The following is an 18,310-nucleotide window of genomic DNA, read 5'->3' on the forward strand; positions in this document are numbered from 1 at the left end:
TTCTGCTCTTCTCACTCTAAGCAGTGTTAGTCATCTTATTTGGGGCTTTGTCAGATGAGACTGCATTGCTGTGCTCATAGCATGTGGGTGTTTCAAATAGTAAATATAGAGCTTTACCTAAGAAATGTTTCTTTTGTCTCATTAGAGGTGAGACTGTAAAATTTATTTTAAAAAATTACTGTGTAAGTGCTAGGGAATAAACAGTTGCACCTGAGAAAATAGGTAGCATGGAAAAGTTTTCCTCAGCCTTATCTAATGTAAGTGTAGCAGCCAACAGGCATCACTTGGCACAGTTGATTACTGACCAAATCTTCAGTTTATGCTGCTAAAAAGTAGTCCGTTGGAACAAGGGTTTTTTAGGTTTTATTCCTTATAGTTTAGTTGGAACAGATATAGAAAATACTTAAGAAGCCTAAGTCAACAGCTTTAATTACCATCCTGTATTGATGCATGAAGAATCAGTGCTCTTTTAATGCTGTTCAGTGATATAAACTTTGAAAACAGTTACTGGTTACCATTTGGTGTCAGACTTATGCAGGAAATAGTTTGGATTAACAAAAAACTGAAATTGAAGGTGAATGCTTCTTCCTTTAGTGGCAGATTGTTTCTGTTGGCATATGGTCATTTAAGGATGAATGCAGCCTGGTCTGCAGGAGGCTTGCAAGAAACTTGGGAGAAACTTGCCTTTTGATTACCCTGTTGTAGTGTTTTCTAACTGAAATAGGAAGGCCTTTACTTTGATAATGTATGGTTTAGCCAGGCGGAAAAAAGGCAGCTTATCATTTTCCTTTGTTATTTGACAGGCAAGTAGGATTTAGGATTTGGCTCAAAAAAAACCCAAAAAACAAAAAACCATAATGATAGTGACCTGACTGTATGTACATACCTTCCCTGGAAGAAACTACTGTTATTTAATATCAGGAAAAAAAGTACAAGAACCACTGAATTTAAGTGAAAAACGTGACAAGGTATAGATTTGGGAGGCTGAATCTGGTGAATCATTAGAGTAGAAAACTTCCCACTTGTCCACATCTTACAGAGGAACTGCGAAGTAACAATTTGATTCTCTAGAGAGGTATATTTAAGAAACGTAAATGTCTATAGTACACAGAAAATCAGACTACCTAATTCAATTGCTGCTCTGACTTTTTAATCAATTCCTGAAGTGGTGACCTGGTTTTGCATGTTACTTTGATATTGTGTGGGAGTCTGCTGGTTCAGCTTTCAGCAATACATCCTTCCAGTGCACTCTCAGCTCCTGCAAAGCCCACTTAAAGTATTTAACTTCTATTGGTTGAACATAAGCTTTTTGCTTGCTTACTTTTGTTTTTGCTGTGTGCATGAGTTTTTGTAGTTTTGTCTGTTTTTTTAAATGCAAGATTTTGTCTGTAATGTCATATGTAAACTGCATTTCCTTGAAGGAGTGAGCAAACCTCAGAGGAGGAATTCTGGTAACATGAAACAAGTTGCTTCATATCCATTTCCAACCACTGTGCCATTGAGAAGGAGTCAAATGAGGAGAGAGTACTTAAGACCACGTTTGAAAGATTTGTCACTGACAACAGTGACAGTAGATGTAGATTTGTCACTGACAACACTGGGTTCTTTTTGTTTCTTAATGTGAGGAATTGAGCTTTTTTTCCTCTAAAAGCAAAGAAAAGTGAAGCAATACAGAATTACTTCTTTCTGAAGCTGTAAGTATCAACAGAAGAGGGACCCAAATGAGGTGAATGAGGGAGAAAATGCATGACCTGAAATCTATCTTGGCCCCTGCTTGAACAAACATGACAGAGCTGCAGTACTTGTCATTGGTACTAAGAGCAATGGGATGCTAGCTGTGATATCAGATATTTTTCATACTTGTGACCAAATGGGTATTGAAATGCTATGTTTACAATTATATGAAAATCAACCCTGAATTGTTCTTGTTTTTGGTTTTGTGTTTTTCCTGGTTGCCTCTAATGAGCACTTGGAGCACACATCATGTGCTAGAATCTGCTTCTGGGAATTTCAGCCTGCGCCATCCACTTCAAATATCACTCACAGCTTAAACACATTAGAACCACATGGCTTATTGTCAACTTAAAACAGAAAAAAAAAAAAAATAATGCCCTTAAAGCTATTTTGGTTTTTCTTACTTTGTTGTGAAAAGGCTGAAGCAGCATATTTTCAGGGCCTTTCTTAGGTTCTATGCACATACCATGTTCTAGCAGCTACAATTTTTTTTTTAAAGAAATATGTCTGTTTCTTAGAACTCAAAATGCCACATTTTTCTTGACTTTCATTAAACTTGGCAGTGAATCTGCTGTTCCTTCAACATTTGTGTTCCCAGCTGAATGCGTTCAAACTTCCCAGTGCTGAAACACTGGGTTGTTTTTTTTTACTGTTGGAAAAAGAGCATCCAAGCATGACTTAAACATAATCACTTTTCAACTGAGCACAACAGGTTGACAATTTTAAGTTGTATTATTTGGCATTTATGTACTAGTGAAATATTTCTGTTCTGAGATGATGACAAAAGCAGATGTGTTGTACTACACTATTTTCTCCTGCCACCGAAAGCACATTTACTGTTGTGAATGAAGATATTTATACCAGTTTAGCATAATGAATTAGACAAATTTAGCATTAATTAGCCAGAAGATGATGTAGGGTTTTTTGAGGAGAACAGTTCATTCCACGCCAGGACTAAAAGCGCTTTTCCTGCAAATTTATTCCAGTATCAGGGAAAGAGAAACGTGCCTAGCATCACTTGCAGGATCAAGTCTGTTTCTGAGACTGAAAAATTTGGGTGGCGGTGTTTGCTTCATGTTTTGAGAGTAATTTTGGGTTGTGGTATGTTATGGTACTTTATGCTTCTGGGCACCAGGTGGTGCTGCTAACCCATCCAATGTGTGATTTTCACACTTCAGTGTGTATGATGCTTAACTTAGGTGATACTCTGCCTGTTAGCTCAGCAGAACAAAATAGGCTTCTTAAGGACACTGGCTTGAAAACCATAATGCAAATTATTTGTATGTAGATCCACAATTTTACATCTCACGGGGAAGAAGCTTCAATTAGCTGGTGATAGCTTTGACTATCTAGTTTAACGGTGAATGAAAACACTTTGAAGAGTTGATTTTATTTATTATTTAGTGGTACTATTTAAATTTGATTTGGTAAATTCAATTAGAAAGCTGCTTCTACTGGAGGCAGCTTCATTTTTATTGCCAGTTTAAGACAGCAGAAGATATTTCTAGAAACGAAATAATGAAATGATGCTGAGGGTTGGGTGGTGTCAGTTCCTCCTCAGATGTGTTCTGTGTCAAAAGCTCGACTGAGGCAGGCTAAGAGCTTTCTCTTTGCCCTCAATCTTTTTTTTAAAATGTGGTTTCTTAGCTAGATAACTGTATCACAGGCATTATTTTTAATACTGAGAAAACACATCTGGCATGTAATTTGTATTTATTTTAAGTAGGTTACAGTGTGTAATAAACTCATTGGGTAATCCTGAACTCCTAACTGAATGGATTGAATAATATATTTGATTTTTAACTGAAGGCTGACGGTACAGTTGATCAATAAACAATAGAAAGTGGGTAAGAATAATCTTGAAAGCTTTAAAAATGTTTTTTTCAAGACTGTTATTCTCTAACTGGTGACAAAAGTTTGAGAGATATTGGTTTTCTTTCTTTCTTAAAGGTATTTATTTGTTTTATAGATCCTCATATTAAAGTCTCTGGAAAAAAGGAAAATGTCAAAGAAGCTAAAGAGAAAATCATGTCAGTCCTGGACACAAAAGTAAGAAAAAATTTACTTTCAGATCTTAATCTTCTAATTCTGTTGTGAAATTGCTTTTTTTTTTTTTTTTTTAATGTCCTTATTTAAATAGAAAAAAAAAAAGCTCTTCTAGATGTAGACTTGTGATGTATACAAAAGAAAGAATGCATGCAACAGGAACATGCTTAGATAAAGCACTTCCGCATATCTGAACTCTCTAGAAGTAATATTCCCAGCCATATGACCATGCCTAGTTTCATTGGTTTGTTTTCTTATCTTGAAGATCTGAAATACTGCCTCATTGCAAACATTAGATTGCGGCCACTTCAGTAAATGTAAAATTCTGTGAAAATCTTCATTGAAACCCTTTATCTCTGTCTTTTGGCTTTTGGGAAATGTCTCTACATATGCAGTTTTACATATTTCATATCCTGTTCCTCCTGTTTCACAGTTCTTTGACTTCTGAAAGCATATAGCTGTTTATCCACAGGTGTCTTGTACCAAAAGGCATAATAATTGCATTACTGTGCTGAAGATTCAAAGTGCTAGTAGATGTACTAGTTCATATTCTCAAACATATCTGTACCAATCTGTCTGAAGTTGAAAATGTGTAGCAATTAGTTTTAAGAGCACTTACTGGTTTTGTTTTTAACCATTATGTTCTTGTACTCTGAACAGAATTCTTAACATGTCTAGAATCTGGCCAAGAATTTTTGTACTTCTATCAGATTTTAATTTCATCTATTAACAAATTTTTCATGTAAATGTGTGGAGCTTCTGCCAGCTTTTGTTGTATGCCAACTTTTCATTCTCTTACACAGCCAGCCAGAAGGAGCTCTCCAGTGATAAGCAGCATTTTTCTTTAATAACTGTGAACATTAGTAGCAACTGTTAACTATTAAGAAAGGCTCTAGACAATGTTTGTGCATTTAAATGATCTACCAGAAAAAGATTTGTATTTTGAAAGTCTAACTTCATCTCCATGTTATTTCTGTATTAGAAAATATTAATGACTGTGATCCATATTAAAGTGTCTCATCTGAGTAGAAGATGAGCCACTACAAAAATGCTTTGAAAAGCAGTTTTCAGTGTCATTCTTTTAGTTCCAATACTATAAAATACTTAGGTCCTGCTCTTAACATATCTAATCATGGGTGCTTCATTTCCAGAGCAACCGGGTAACCTTGAAGATGGATGTTTCTCATACAGAACATTCTCACGTGATAGGTAAAGGTGGCAATAATATTAAAAGGGTGATGGAGGAAACAGGATGCCATATCCATTTTCCAGACTCAAATAGGAATAATCAAGCAGAAAAAAGCAACCAAGTATGTATAATTCTAATTTAACTACTAAATTTTAGCTAATTTGTATTGTAGATTTCTCAAATATATTAGAATCATAGAAGATAACTTTCTTCTAGATAGAGATAACTTTCACTAGGTCTGGTTGCCCAAAGCTCATTTCAGCTTGACCTTGAATGCTTCCAAGGATGGAGCACATGGGATATCCACAGCTTCTCTGGGCAAATATTTATATCAATATGAAACAGTTCTGAACTTTTCTCCAACTATCTTTTTTTTCTGGAGAGGAGTGGAATTCAAGTTCAGAGAATTAAGTATTTGTTGCTTACATTGTAGAAAGCACAGGAGTTCCTAAAAGAAAGCTTTATGAACAGAACAATTTGTGATGCTTCATGAATCTTTTTTTTTAAAGCTAAAATTACTTAGAGCATACAGAAGTTAGCAAATTAGTGTGAGCGTTCTACCAAAGCAGCACTATGAAAAACAAAGCCTTTTTTTTAAACTCTTCATTGAATCATGGATAACTTATTGTTAGTTCTGACTCATGTTATGTTTTTGAAAACCAGAATTGGTGCATAGCTAGCAAATACAAACATTCTATTATAAGTTTAATTTCAGAAGGATAAACCATTGCATCTGTTTTGGATGTCTCCTGTAATGCTAACCATTAGTGAAATGCTTACCTTCTCATCTTGCATCTTGGTGTTTAGAGTCTCTCTTGGACATCCTAGTGGCTTTTCATCAGAACACAGCAATTTTGAAACATTCAAGAAAACATACTTAGGAGCTTTGAGCACATAAAGTAGTATTTCCATTATTCAATCCAAACAACTGTACTGATCAATTGATAAACTTCTAGTTGCTGAAGTGTACGTAACCTAAGATGCTGCAATATTCATAGGTAGATCTCTTCTTTAAATTGGATTAAATTTTCAGCTATGGTTTAGACAACAGTTGGAATGTTACTGGCTGTCACTTCAGTGTTGATTTTCAAAGAAAGCATAGGTATTTTAATAAATTATCCAGTGCCTCACTTGAAAATGTAATGCAGTGTTGACTATTTTCTTATTCTTTCAGGTGTCTATAGCAGGACAGCCAGCTGGAGTGGAGTCTGCGAGAGTTAGAATTCGGGTAATAGCCTTTTTCAGTGTAATGCTCCCCTGAAAACACCTTGAAGGAAAACATTGCTGTGCAGATCCTTACAGTTGTTTTGCTCTGTCTTCTGACAGCAGAAATACAGAATGAACAAGTGTATCCATGAGTAATATACGAAGGGTATCATATAGATTTTACTAGAATGTGAATCAGTTTCTAACTAGCTTGAGGAAAACACTGAACACAGTATACAGTATAAGCAAGAAGTAAAGTATCCCATACTGCGCTTAAAATTGCATCTTCATTTATGCTCCATAGTTGATCTGTAGAAGCTCAGGCATCCTGTGTGAATACAATTTAAAAGGCAGCCATTACTGTTATTGTGTATATGGAAATGATAAAATTATAGTGGAATTTGGCTCCGTTCTCCACTCATAGCACTTCCTGTCTTCCCTTCCTGGTTTTGATTTGCATGCATCATAGCATAGGTAACAAATCTAATAAATTAAAAATGTGGGTCTTCGTCTTCAAAGACATGAAGCCAATGTTATGTAGCTTTGTACATGATTTAAGAGCCTCTGTCTGGGACCGAGCAGAAGCTTTTCTATGAATGTTTGCAAATAATGACTTCTGTTAGCAGTGTGGATAAATATGGGTAATTAAACTATGGCTTTACGATTGCCACATAATTGCAAAAGTTCCTATTATTTTTGAACAAACAAAGAGAACTGCTGTCTAAAACAAACAAAAAAATAACAACATAAAACGTGCTTCCTTGGAAAAGCAATGCCTTTTTAACTCAAGATCATATCTTCCCAAATGAACAAATTATATATTACATTAGTTCAGTTATAACTGATCAATATGTTCTAATTCATGAATAAAGTTATGGTAATTTTATTGAGCATGATTTCGATTTTCAGTATTTTCTGTTTAATGTTCTAGGAGCTGCTTCCATTGGTACTCATGTTTGAATTGCCTATTGCTGGAATTCTGCAACCAATCCCTGATCCTAATTCTCACACAATTCAGCATATATCTCAGACATACAACATTTCAGTTTCCTTTAAACAACGCTCTCGAATGTATGGTGCTACAGTCATTGTCAGAGGGTCACAAAATAATACTAGTGCTGTGAAGGTAACGTCATCTTAAGGAGGTTTCTGCATATTGTACATATATTTGTAACCTAGATATCTAAGTATTATGTTAACATTATATCCTTCCCCATCCATACATGTGATGGCAAAATCACTTCTGAAATCTTAGTACTAATTCTCAAAAAACTTGAAGTGGTGTAGATAAAGTGTAAAAATGTGGAAGTTTTAAGTTTAAAAGCTCAGCACAACATCAAGTTATATATATTTTTTGTTGCTGTTATATACCTCTTTAGGTTTGCAACAGTTCTGGAATGTGTCATAATCCTACCCACATCTTAAATAAAAGCATTAGTAGAAAGTCTTTCATGCTTCAATTTTCTCAATGTGCAGTCAAATATTTAACTTTGAAATGTGCCTTAATGGTTCGTCAGAGTTGTCTTGCTAATCTTGGGTTGTGAGATGTGAATTTAACAGAGAAGTTAGGCTCACCACCATGAGCCTATTTATTGTAATAAAGTTGAGAAACTTTTGCTAATGACTGGCAGTGTGGCAGATAAATAGTGTCTCATATGGGTGTATCTCAAGCCCCGGAGAATAACTGAGGCCAAAACTGAAAGATAAATTTTGCAAGTGTACCTACCCAATAAAGTCTCAATTGAGTTTCTTTTTGCTGTGTTTGTGGCCCAGGAGTTTTGCTGAGATCAGACAGTTTGATGTCTTAATATGTGTCTTCAGGGATGACAGTTAAACTTTCCTTTTTGTCTTAAGATGGAAATAGTGAAGTTTCTTACAAGTCAATTGAGTTTGTCATCAAACCAAATTTATCTTGAATGCCAAGTGCAGTCTGATGCAACTTTTTGTTTTCCTACAAGCACTGTATCATCAGCTTCTTGTGTTTGCCCCTGCAGGAAGGAACAGCCATGCTTCTAGAACACCTAGCTGGGAGCTTGGCTTCAGCAATCCCTGTGAGCACGCAATTAGACATTGCAGCACAGCATCATCTCTTTATGATGGGTCGAAATGGCAGTAACATCAAACATATCATGCAGAGGACTGGTGCTCAGATCCATTTCCCTGACCCTAGTAACCCACAGAAGAAATCTACTGTCTACCTCCAGGGCACAATTGAGTCTGTCTGTCTTGCCAGACAATATCTCATGGTAAATACTTTCAGTAAAACTTGCTTATAAAAATGCTAAATAATGGAAAATGTACTCTTTCCACATTGATCCAATGTAAGTCAATTTTAGAGAAGTGTTATGACATTGCAAAATGCTAAATCAGCTGAATGTTCTAATTTTGTCAGTGTTTTGTGTGTGTTTGTAGTTACTCAAAGTTCTTGTGATCTGTGGTAGTATGATGTGAAAAAAGGCTGTGGCAGTATTAATGCAGCATAAGCAATTTGTATTTATGGTAACAGTGTGCTCCTGAGTGGAAGGCAGACTGGAAGGGAGGAGTTATTGCTATGTGCTGTCATCTTCTGCTTGTCTTATTTAGTCAATTGAAAGGCTGAGGGAAGAAGCAGCTAACCAGATAAAATCTTAACTCCAATTCCTAAATTAGTAAATCTGTGTTTTTCAGCCTCAGATACAAACATTTGAATTTGTCAGTTGTATTTATAACTAAACAGGTGTAATCGTTCTGAGGTTCATTTAAAGTACTATTTTCTTGTTTCTTCTCTGACATAGTTCAGTTTTTCTGTGTTCTGGAGCAATTTTCTGCGAGGCGGAACTGCATGCTGGCCTTCTTCCCATGGTCACGTTTGTTCCTGGCTCTTTCCAGCTGTTCTGGTTCCTCCAGAATGATGATTGATGCTGTTTCATAATCAGGCTGTAGAAGTGTTCTATAGAAGGGGGAATGTGATATAAAAAAAAAATAAAGGTCAAGTATTTTGTTTTAATTTTTCAGGGATCTTATAACTAGAAGAACCTAGACACTTGTACCAAGAAAAGAAACGCTGTAAATGTTTGCAGAGTTGACAGTTTGCCTGTAACGTGTGTCTTTGTTTATGACATACGTAGTGTAGCAGTGCTACTTCAGAAGTTGCTTAATAGTATGTCTGAATGGAAACTAATATTAGCTAGAAACTAATATCATTGATAAGGCTATCTAATGTGGAAAGTGTGAGTATACATGTTGCTAGTCTCAGTTTCTAATCATCTATGTATTGTTTGCAGAGAAATATTCATCATGTTGATTAAGGCAATGGTCATAGTAGTGATGAAGGCCAACTGTAAAAGGAAGAAAGATGCAGTGACTTTTAACTAATAGACTGAGTGAGAGGGGTCTTGATAAAGCATTCTTGCTCTGTCTTTCTCTCATCTCTAACCCCTTGGTTTTGTGTGTTTTTATAATTGCTAAAAAAGTAGACTTTATCCATTATGCATATAATGTTTTGGACTGTATTGTATTTAATTATGATGATAGTGATAAATCCTGTGCTCTAAACACAGGAGGAAAACTTCAGTGCAAAAGTCCAGCCATTTACATTCATAAAACCTGACATTCCAATTTCCAAGTTTCCATTTTCCCTTTTTGTCTTACTAACCTTTCAGTTGCAGTTTTGTTCAGCGGGCATTTGATTAGACCTTGTGATATTACTTTCTGTAGCTTTTTAATGGGAACTTGGATTGGCTTCAGTGTGTTTTCTTTAGATTAACTTCATGATCGTTCTTGTTAGCCAAGTTTACTTAGTGAAGCTGTATCAGTCTTTCTGAAGTCAAAATAATCAAGAGAATTTGCTTTAATTTAAAATTATGTTATGGAAGTATTCTATAGTTAGAAGTGGTACTGTGAGAAGACATACATAATAATTAAATACTGAGCTAGAGATGTGAAGGATATACCAATTTGTAACTTTTGTTCCAAAGCAAAAGGAGGAAACTAAGGAAGTGATCATATTTAGTCAAATGTCTGTTTTCTTACTCACCTTTTTCTTGGTACTTGTGGTATTATATTTACTTTATTGTGAATCCAAATTTCCACTAAGTGGGACTTGTCTTGTACTGATATGGTTATTTATGAGCAATCTAATAACCCCTAGATACCTTCAGAAGGCTGTGGTGGGTTTATCTGTTTTATGTTTTTGGTTGGTTGTTTTTTAGGGTTTGTTGCTTTTGAGTATTTTTTTTCAGTTATTTTTAATTTGAAGCTTAATATTTGAAATGTTTCAGTGATGTCATTTCTATTAGTGGAAAGTCCTGATGTAACTATGGAGTATAGGAAAAGGGAAGTAGAAATCGAGCATTAGATCACAGCGACTTGTGGAGACAATTTTTTAGAGTTTTCCCTTATTCCAAGCTGAGCTTAATGTGGAGTTAATGTGGATGCTTCTGACAGCATCTTTTTCTGATTTGATATGCAGTAATCATTTCTGAATTTGCATCCTCTAGATACTCTTAATTTAGCTAGGTAGGTGATGTGGGGCATATATGCACTGACTTTGATGTCAAAATATTCAACAAATCATTTCATCTCTACACCACCAAACTGTTTGTTTAGAATCCAGCAGTAAAAAGCTACAGTTACATTCTCGTTGGCAATAAAGTGGCTTTACTTAAAACTTCGTCCTTACTATTTTTTCTGGGCTTATTACATCCTTATGCATATGCATGCAGTCAATATGTATTTCACTTCACTGCTAACATTTATGTGAGGAAAGCATATGTTTAAATTCTTGCATCTATCTTTTCAGGGTTGCCTTCCTCTTGTGCTCATGTTTGATATGAAGGAAGAAATTGAAGTAGAACCACAATTTATAACGCAGCTAATGGAGCAGTTAGATGTCTTCATAAGCATTAAGCCGAAGCCAAAGCAGCCAAGCAAGGTTGGTAAAAAGCTCATGTATTCATTCTAGGCATTCATGCCAGCTTTTCAGAGCTGGTGAGTTGATGTGTGTGCCCTTCCTTCCTGACTTAATGGATCATAAACTTGTAAAATATGTGTGAAATATCAATTTAAATGTTGTAATATTCTCCTTTATGGTGATTTCACTTATTCGTTAAATATTTGGTGATACAGTAACTAGACTTTATATAGGAATACTGAGGGGAAAAAATAAGAGGGAAATATTAGATCTGATTAGACCTATTCTTAGTTTTAAAGAAAATCCTCGAATCATGTATCTCCCACATAATTGCAGATTTCCTTAGCAATCAGATTTAAGTTGAAGGGAAAAAAAGCAACAAAGAATTACAAAATATTTCTGAGAATTGATATTTGTTGTTAAAATACTCAGGTAAATGTGAGTAGGAAGTACTCAGTTATCTATACCATTATACATATTGTTGTAACAAACAGAATCATCAAAGTAGCGTTGGCTACTCTTATCAGTTCAGCATCTCTGTGTAGGGATATGTACAGTTCATACAAAGAAATTGTGAGGAAAATGTGCAGGGAACAAATAATTACTTTCTTCATGAATTTTTCAGGTGTTACCTGTGCCTTTTTTCAGACAGCTAGGAATTTGGTTGCTTTTGTATAAAGTTTTGTCTACTTTGGCATATAGTACCCTGATAAGAGTGTAAGACTTAAATTATTGGAGCACTTTTCTAGATCTTGGGGCACTTCAGATTTGGTATGTCCAATACCACTAAAGTTCAGTAATAACCTGTTTTTAATAATAAGCCATGATAACCAGTGATAGAAAATGTGTTCATCATTTTTGCTTTGTACAATGCATACAAAATTCCTAACCATTAAGGCCAATGAATTTAAGTAATTGCTAATGGCTGTTTTCCCACACTATCTTACACTGCTATGTTACTGTTAGGGGAGATTTAAGAGTTGTGTGTGTTGCAGACATGTTATATAGCTGTTCGTTACTGGTTTTCCTCTTCTTTCCTTTTGTTTTGCTCCTGTCTGTCTTTAACTCCAGTCTGTGATTGTAAAAAGTGTTGAACGAAATGCCTTAAATATGTATGAGGCACGGAAATGTCTTCTGGGACTCGAAAGCAGTGGAGTCACCATAGCATCAAATGCCTCTACTGTCTCATGTCCCGTTGGTCTGTCTTGTCCTGGTTTGGATATCTTGTCTTCAGCAGGACTAGGACTCACTGGACTTGGTATGTATTTTACTTTATCTTGCTTTAGTTAAGTGAAGCACAGGCTATTACTTTAGATCTTCCTTAGCAGTATGAAGTATAGGACAGAAATATCCAGGTTTCCTATCTGATAGAATTTCATAGAAGGAATGGGTAGTCCAGACTGAAATTACCTTCTCTTTTTCAAGCTCTGCAAAGACCCAATTACCAAACAAGTAGAGAACTGAACTACTCAACGAGAATCTAGTGACCAATTTCATGGCATAGTCCCCAAAATTCAGCATTACAATGCAACTACCCTGCAGTCTGCCATCAGGAGGGCTGTGTAATTCTGTTGATGCCTTTGTCAAGATCACACAGATGCAAATTAATGTTCCATTTGACTGATTTTTAACATGGCTCCTGCTGTAATTTTTACATGCCTGCACCTTGGGTTTTTATTTCATCTCAATATATTTCTGAGCTGACTTAATAGGATTGAAAGCTAGTTTGAGGAAATGTGTTTGGAGGATGATTACTATCAGTATTGGAATTGCAAAAAGGAACTACATAGCTCTTACTGGGGAAGTAGTGGTTTAGTTCATGAGGTTTTTCAGGAAAAAAGCTGTTACGCTGTTGTTTGAAATGAAAGCAAGGTTATAGAATGCGGTTGTTTATTCTGTAAGTAATGCTTCTGTAAAACAAACTGACAGAAGCAATGGAGGTAATACAAAGGATGGCAAGCCTGAAAATCAGCTATTTCAGACCGGTATTTCAACACTTTGTTTCCCAGTTGAAGAATCTCAGTCCTTAAGTGTGCTGTTTGCACCATATTAACGTGAAGCTTAATGTTAAGATCTGTCTATAAAATATATGCTGGTGCTACTTAGGTTGTTTATTGTTTTTATTTTTAATGCTGCTTAAAACTTGCAAGAATGTCTTTTATCAAGTCTTAGCTAAATATTCACACGTGTGATTTTTTGGCAGGCCTTTTAGGTCCAACAGCACTCTCTGTCAACACCTCAACTACTCCAAATTCTCTGTTGAATGCTCTCAATAGCTCAGTGAGTCCCCTGCAGAGTCCAAGTTCAGGCACACCCAGCCCCGCACTGTGGACAACATCTCTTGCTAACACAAATGCCACAGGTTGGTGGAAGTTAAATGTAGATCAGATTATTTTGTTGATTGTTCAACAGTAAAGTGTGAGAATAACAGCAGAGTCCAGAGTCATTTTTAAAGCCTTAATTCCCAAGTTTTACGTTCACACAGATGAATATGTCATAATTTGAAGTTATAATTTCGTATAGATTTATAGCACACTGTCACGTACAATGTTTTCATTTGGCGAGTATAATAAACTTGGTTAATTCACAAAGTGATGATTAAAGTATTATATTTTTGGCATGTGGTTCTAAAGGAAACTTTCAAACCTACATAATGATAGGTATTTATTTGAATCGTTGAGTTAAGTGAGAAATGTAACTAGAGCATTACCAAATTTCTTTCAGGTTTCTCTGCTATTCCACACCTAATGATACCATCAACTGCTCAAGCAACTTTAACTAGTATTTTGCTGTCTGGAGTACCTAATTATAGTCAGAACACTCCATCTCCACCACCGGGCCTAACTCCTGTTGAAGTCCATGTTAATGGCATGCAGTCAGAGAATAAAAAAGGGTCAGCTTCTTTAAATGGTCATGTGAAGGTAAGGGACATGATCTCTGGAGAACTAGATCTGTTTGTAATGAACCTTGTCATTTCTTTATCCCTTCAGACTTTCTTAGACATTAGTAGATTCTGAAGGCTACTAAGTTTCCAAATTGAACAGTAGTGTTTTCAAAATGTTATATGCCCCTTCCTTCTTGAAAAATGGGGCATTCAAATATATTGTTCTCCTAAGTCAGAGATGAATCTCTTGGTTTTTTGTACAGACAGGCAAAATTTGCAATATTTTAAGTGTAACAATCACTTCAATTTGACAATTATTTTAGACCACAAATATCAAGTATGCTGCGCTGTCTGCCACTTCACTGGGAGAAAATGTGTTGAACGCAAACCACAGTGATTCAGCAAGACAGACAAGCACTCATGGTGCCTCAGAACAAGTAGCTGCCAAGTCAAATGGTACAGAAGGTAAGATTTTGGCACTTTATTCTTTTGTAGTGTTTGTGCAGCCCATGTGTGTTCATGAAACAAATGTACAACATCTATAGGTTGTGATACAAATGTACAGTGCTTGTACAATTTTAGAGTTTTGTTTATAGGTGCTTAATTTCATTGCTAAAGATTTATCTGCTGGCTTAAGCAATGTTTTATTTTTCTTTTCAGTGGAAGGAGAGATTTAATGCCTTTGACAGATTTATTGCACAAAATTATGTGTACATCAAACCTAGATGACACTGGCAAGCAGAATTTATTTGCACATTTTATAATAACGTTTCAGTTGATTACTTCAGCTCCTAAAGTGCAGCATAAAGAGCTGTTCTCTAGTTTTTGGAGGGAGGGAATATCAATTCCATTTCAAACTTGTGTAGACTTCTGTAAAGGCCCTGCTCCTCTTGTGAATACTGATCAGTAAAGGAGATGCTCTTAATGCTTGTGGTCATCTGAAAGGCTGTCTGAATGAAAGATGCATCGGCCAATCAAACATAAAAATATTTGCAAAAATAAACTCTAAAGATATTTGAATATTAAGTGGGATGCTTTCATTCCAGTGAAGATTCTATTAGCACCTGACAGGATTTAATAGAACAGGATAACGAATCAAATTCATTTGAAATAACTAGTCACTTCTAATCATCTTTAAAATTGGTTAATATTACTTGGCTTTTACTTAAATAAAGAAAAATAGTTACTAGATATAACAGGTACTCTTTTGACACTGATACATAGGTTTGTTGGCTTTTTCTAGTGCATCTGAACTTAAATTTCTGACTGACTTCAAGATGCTATTCTAAAAACTGAGCTTAATTCTGTAATGAGGAAAGCAGGTTGTGCTTTGTATTCTAGTACGCTTACTAAAGCAATGATCACTACAAGATTTAAGTGTTTTTTTTTAAATCACTTTCTTTATTGATCTTGTAGGTTGCAATGATGCTTTTGTAGAAGTGGGCATGCCAAGAAGTCCGTCCCATTCAGCAAATACCAGTGATCTGAAGCAGATGATAAGCTCTTCCAAACAGGCCTGTGCAAAGAGGCAGACAGTTGAATTACTGCAAGGCACCAAAAACTCTCACTTACAGTAAGCTAAAAGTGCAAATGCAGATAAATGGAGCTTTCACCATGCAAAAACACTTAACATGTGTGTTTGTAGGTAGAATGTATGTTTTAGTTGTCAAAGAGGTGATTTAAATTGAGCTTGGTTTTTGTAACGTACCCTTCAGTTTGCCTTTTGATTGCAAATTTTGAATGATTTTTGTGCATCCTAGGAATTTTTTTCTTTAGTTCGTACCCATGACAGAGGAGAGGAAAAAGGCAGGAAAGATAAATCCTTTTTCTATTCCACAAGAAAGGGCACTCTTTACAGAGAAATTTTCTTTAGATATTTCTAAAGGATGCTCTTTTGTACTTTGCCTTCCTATTGATTATTTTGAGATCATTTCCCAACTGCAAGGGTTTTTGCTTTTGTGTGTATCTGAGGCTGTTTTCTTGGTAGAAAAACTACATTTGGGGCATAACAGTGTGTTCTCAAACACTGTTCTCAGTGACTTCTTGTTTGTTTTTTTTAATGACCTAGCAGTGGGAAGGGCCCTTTTGAGTCATGTGTCTTGGCAATACAGGTTTTGTTCTTAATGAGATGTTTTTAAGTAATGTTAAGTAGCTTGTGGGAACTGCTTATCATGACTCTTTAGAGTTGTTTTTTCCTTACCTCATTTATTTACACTATCAAAGCTATAATATAATATTTCATGAGTTCTGTTCTCACAGTTGAGAAATCCAAGGATTTTTAACTCAGTTGCTGGTATGTTTTGTTCTTTACGTTGTGGCTACAGCACTCAAAATTTCTTCAGAGTTTCTTTCTGGGCTAATTATTTAAAAAATGATTACATCTCTATGTTTTGAAGTAAGGAAGGAGGAGTGTGCACTTATATAGAGCAGGCACAGAGTAGAGCTGATTTTTAAGTATTTTTCCTTTTTTTAGAAAGAAATGATTTCAGTAGGAGGTACACTGGCACATAGGATTGCAGTGATTGATGCAGGGCTTACGTTAACTTCATCAGTTTTCATAACTTCTCTCTCTATCCTGCTATTATCACTCTGTTAGATGTGCTGAGCTGCTAGCCTAAGCAAGGCTAAATAGCATGAGCCCCTACTATGTAAGGCTTGCATGTGATGACTCCAGAAAGCTCAAATTTAACTTCATAACCTCATACTTGGTAGCATACGAAGCAGCAATTTGTTTTGTTTCACTGATGGAGAAAGCAGGTATGTATGGTAAAGGAAAGCTGAGACTTGGAAGTATTGTAGAGGATGATGAAATGTTTGCACATTGGCTCGTGTTGAAAATGCCATCCTTCTCAAGGTAAAACTCAGTTATGAAAATCACACCGAATACTTACTGTTAAGGTGAGAAGGCTGGATTTAATACTGACTTTGCTTCCTCAGTACCACCGACAGGTTGCTCTCAGATGCAGAGTTAAGCGCTTCTGAAAGTCCTGTGGCTGACAAAAAGGCTCCTGGAAGTGAGCGGGCCGCAGAGCGAGCAGCAGCTGCCCAGCAGAACTCCGAAAGAGCACGTCTAGCTCAGCCATCATATGTAAATATGCAGGTATGCTTCCCCCAGTAGGCCCAAGTCTACTGCACAATTTGATAATTGCAGAGTGTATGCACCGCACAATACAAAGGGGGTTTTTGGCTAGCACGCTGACTGCCAGTACTGTTTCATTAGAAGTATTTCCCAGATAAACTATTCATTCTTTCGAGGTACATGGATGTGGTTGTATCTGGGTTGATGGTTGGTTTTTAGATAGTGAAATAATGCTGAGGTACCTGGTCTTGTGAGATTACATGAGATACGATCACTTAACACAGGAATACGAGTATGGTTTATGGGAGGCTTCTTTGACTCTATTGCTTCCCTTGCAATCTTTTTATTTCCCTTAGTTCAGAATGATTTCCAATGAGGTGGTACATTACAGAAGAGTGAAAATGAGGTCAGTTTTGTGCTGAAACTGCTATATGATTACTAGTTATTTTCCACATAGTATAGTAAGACCTCTTTGAATAAGTAATTAAATACCCTCGTATGTCTCAAAAACTTAATTTAGTAATCAATCTTGCTTTCTTTGGAATATGAAGAAATAGGAAGAAGAAAGGTTCAGTCTTCAACTCTAAGTCAAGGAAGACAAAGAAGGAGTTAAAACAATGCTTCTGTGAATAAATAAAATAATTTCAGCACAAAATAAATTGCATGGGTATATGAATCTACACTTGAACATGTGTGCAAAGTCTTACTACTTCACAATAATGGAGATGAAAAAAATACTTTGCAAGATCTCATAAGCAATGTCAACACAGCTCTTTTTCTGTAACTTCAGGCTCGTTTACAGGCACGTTTATTGAAGTAACCACCCTCTTAAGAATATATGTTAAACACTACTTTCACAGAAAGAAATCTGCCTATCTAAATAGTGCTGCAGCCTCACATAGAGATAATTATTTAAAATTTACCTACATTTGTATGAAAGCATTTACATACACGGGAAACTTTCAGTTATTGGTAATCTGTGAAATAATAAAAAAAAGTTTTTTAGAAAGATCTATTTAAGAACAATAAACTATCTTCTGCACATTTAATTTTTAGGCATTTGACTATGAACAGAAGAAGCTACTAGCAACCAAAGGTATGTGAATAAACAGTGACTTCTGGGACATTTGAGTCCACCACTGAAATAATTTTCTGAAGGTTCAGTTATGTAACTCCATTTGTAATCAGATTTGAAGCTGATACTGAAACGCTTATTTTTCGTGTTCCAAATATTTTTTTAACACCAACACAGTATGAAGTAATCATGGTGTTAAAGAAGTT

The 18,310-nt window shown here is 35.7% G+C and overlaps 1 protein-coding gene across 1 annotated transcript in view; it reads left to right on the forward strand.

The window, feature by feature from the left end:
• Positions 1–18,310, forward strand: part of BICC1 (BicC family RNA binding protein 1) — a gene marked incomplete at both ends in the record, with an annotated part of 94,452 nt that overhangs the window by 67,739 nt on the left and 8,403 nt on the right. Inside the window, 13 exons of the mRNA XM_079536361.1 lie at positions 3,704–3,783; positions 4,932–5,090; positions 6,144–6,197; positions 7,107–7,301; positions 8,170–8,421; positions 10,956–11,087; positions 12,138–12,324; positions 13,270–13,428; positions 13,791–13,987; positions 14,274–14,415; positions 15,367–15,523; positions 16,888–17,050; positions 18,086–18,125. Coding sequence (XP_079392487.1) covers positions 3,704–3,783; positions 4,932–5,090; positions 6,144–6,197; positions 7,107–7,301; positions 8,170–8,421; positions 10,956–11,087; positions 12,138–12,324; positions 13,270–13,428; positions 13,791–13,987; positions 14,274–14,415; positions 15,367–15,523; positions 16,888–17,050; positions 18,086–18,125 — 1,917 coding nt within the window. The remainder of the gene's footprint in view (positions 1–3,703; positions 3,784–4,931; positions 5,091–6,143; positions 6,198–7,106; positions 7,302–8,169; positions 8,422–10,955; positions 11,088–12,137; positions 12,325–13,269; positions 13,429–13,790; positions 13,988–14,273; positions 14,416–15,366; positions 15,524–16,887; positions 17,051–18,085; positions 18,126–18,310) is intronic.

The sequence above is a fragment of the Tetrao urogallus genome (assembly GCF_951394365.1).
Source record: "Tetrao urogallus genome assembly, chromosome: 5".
Lineage (NCBI taxonomy): Eukaryota > Metazoa > Chordata > Aves > Galliformes > Phasianidae > Tetrao > Tetrao urogallus.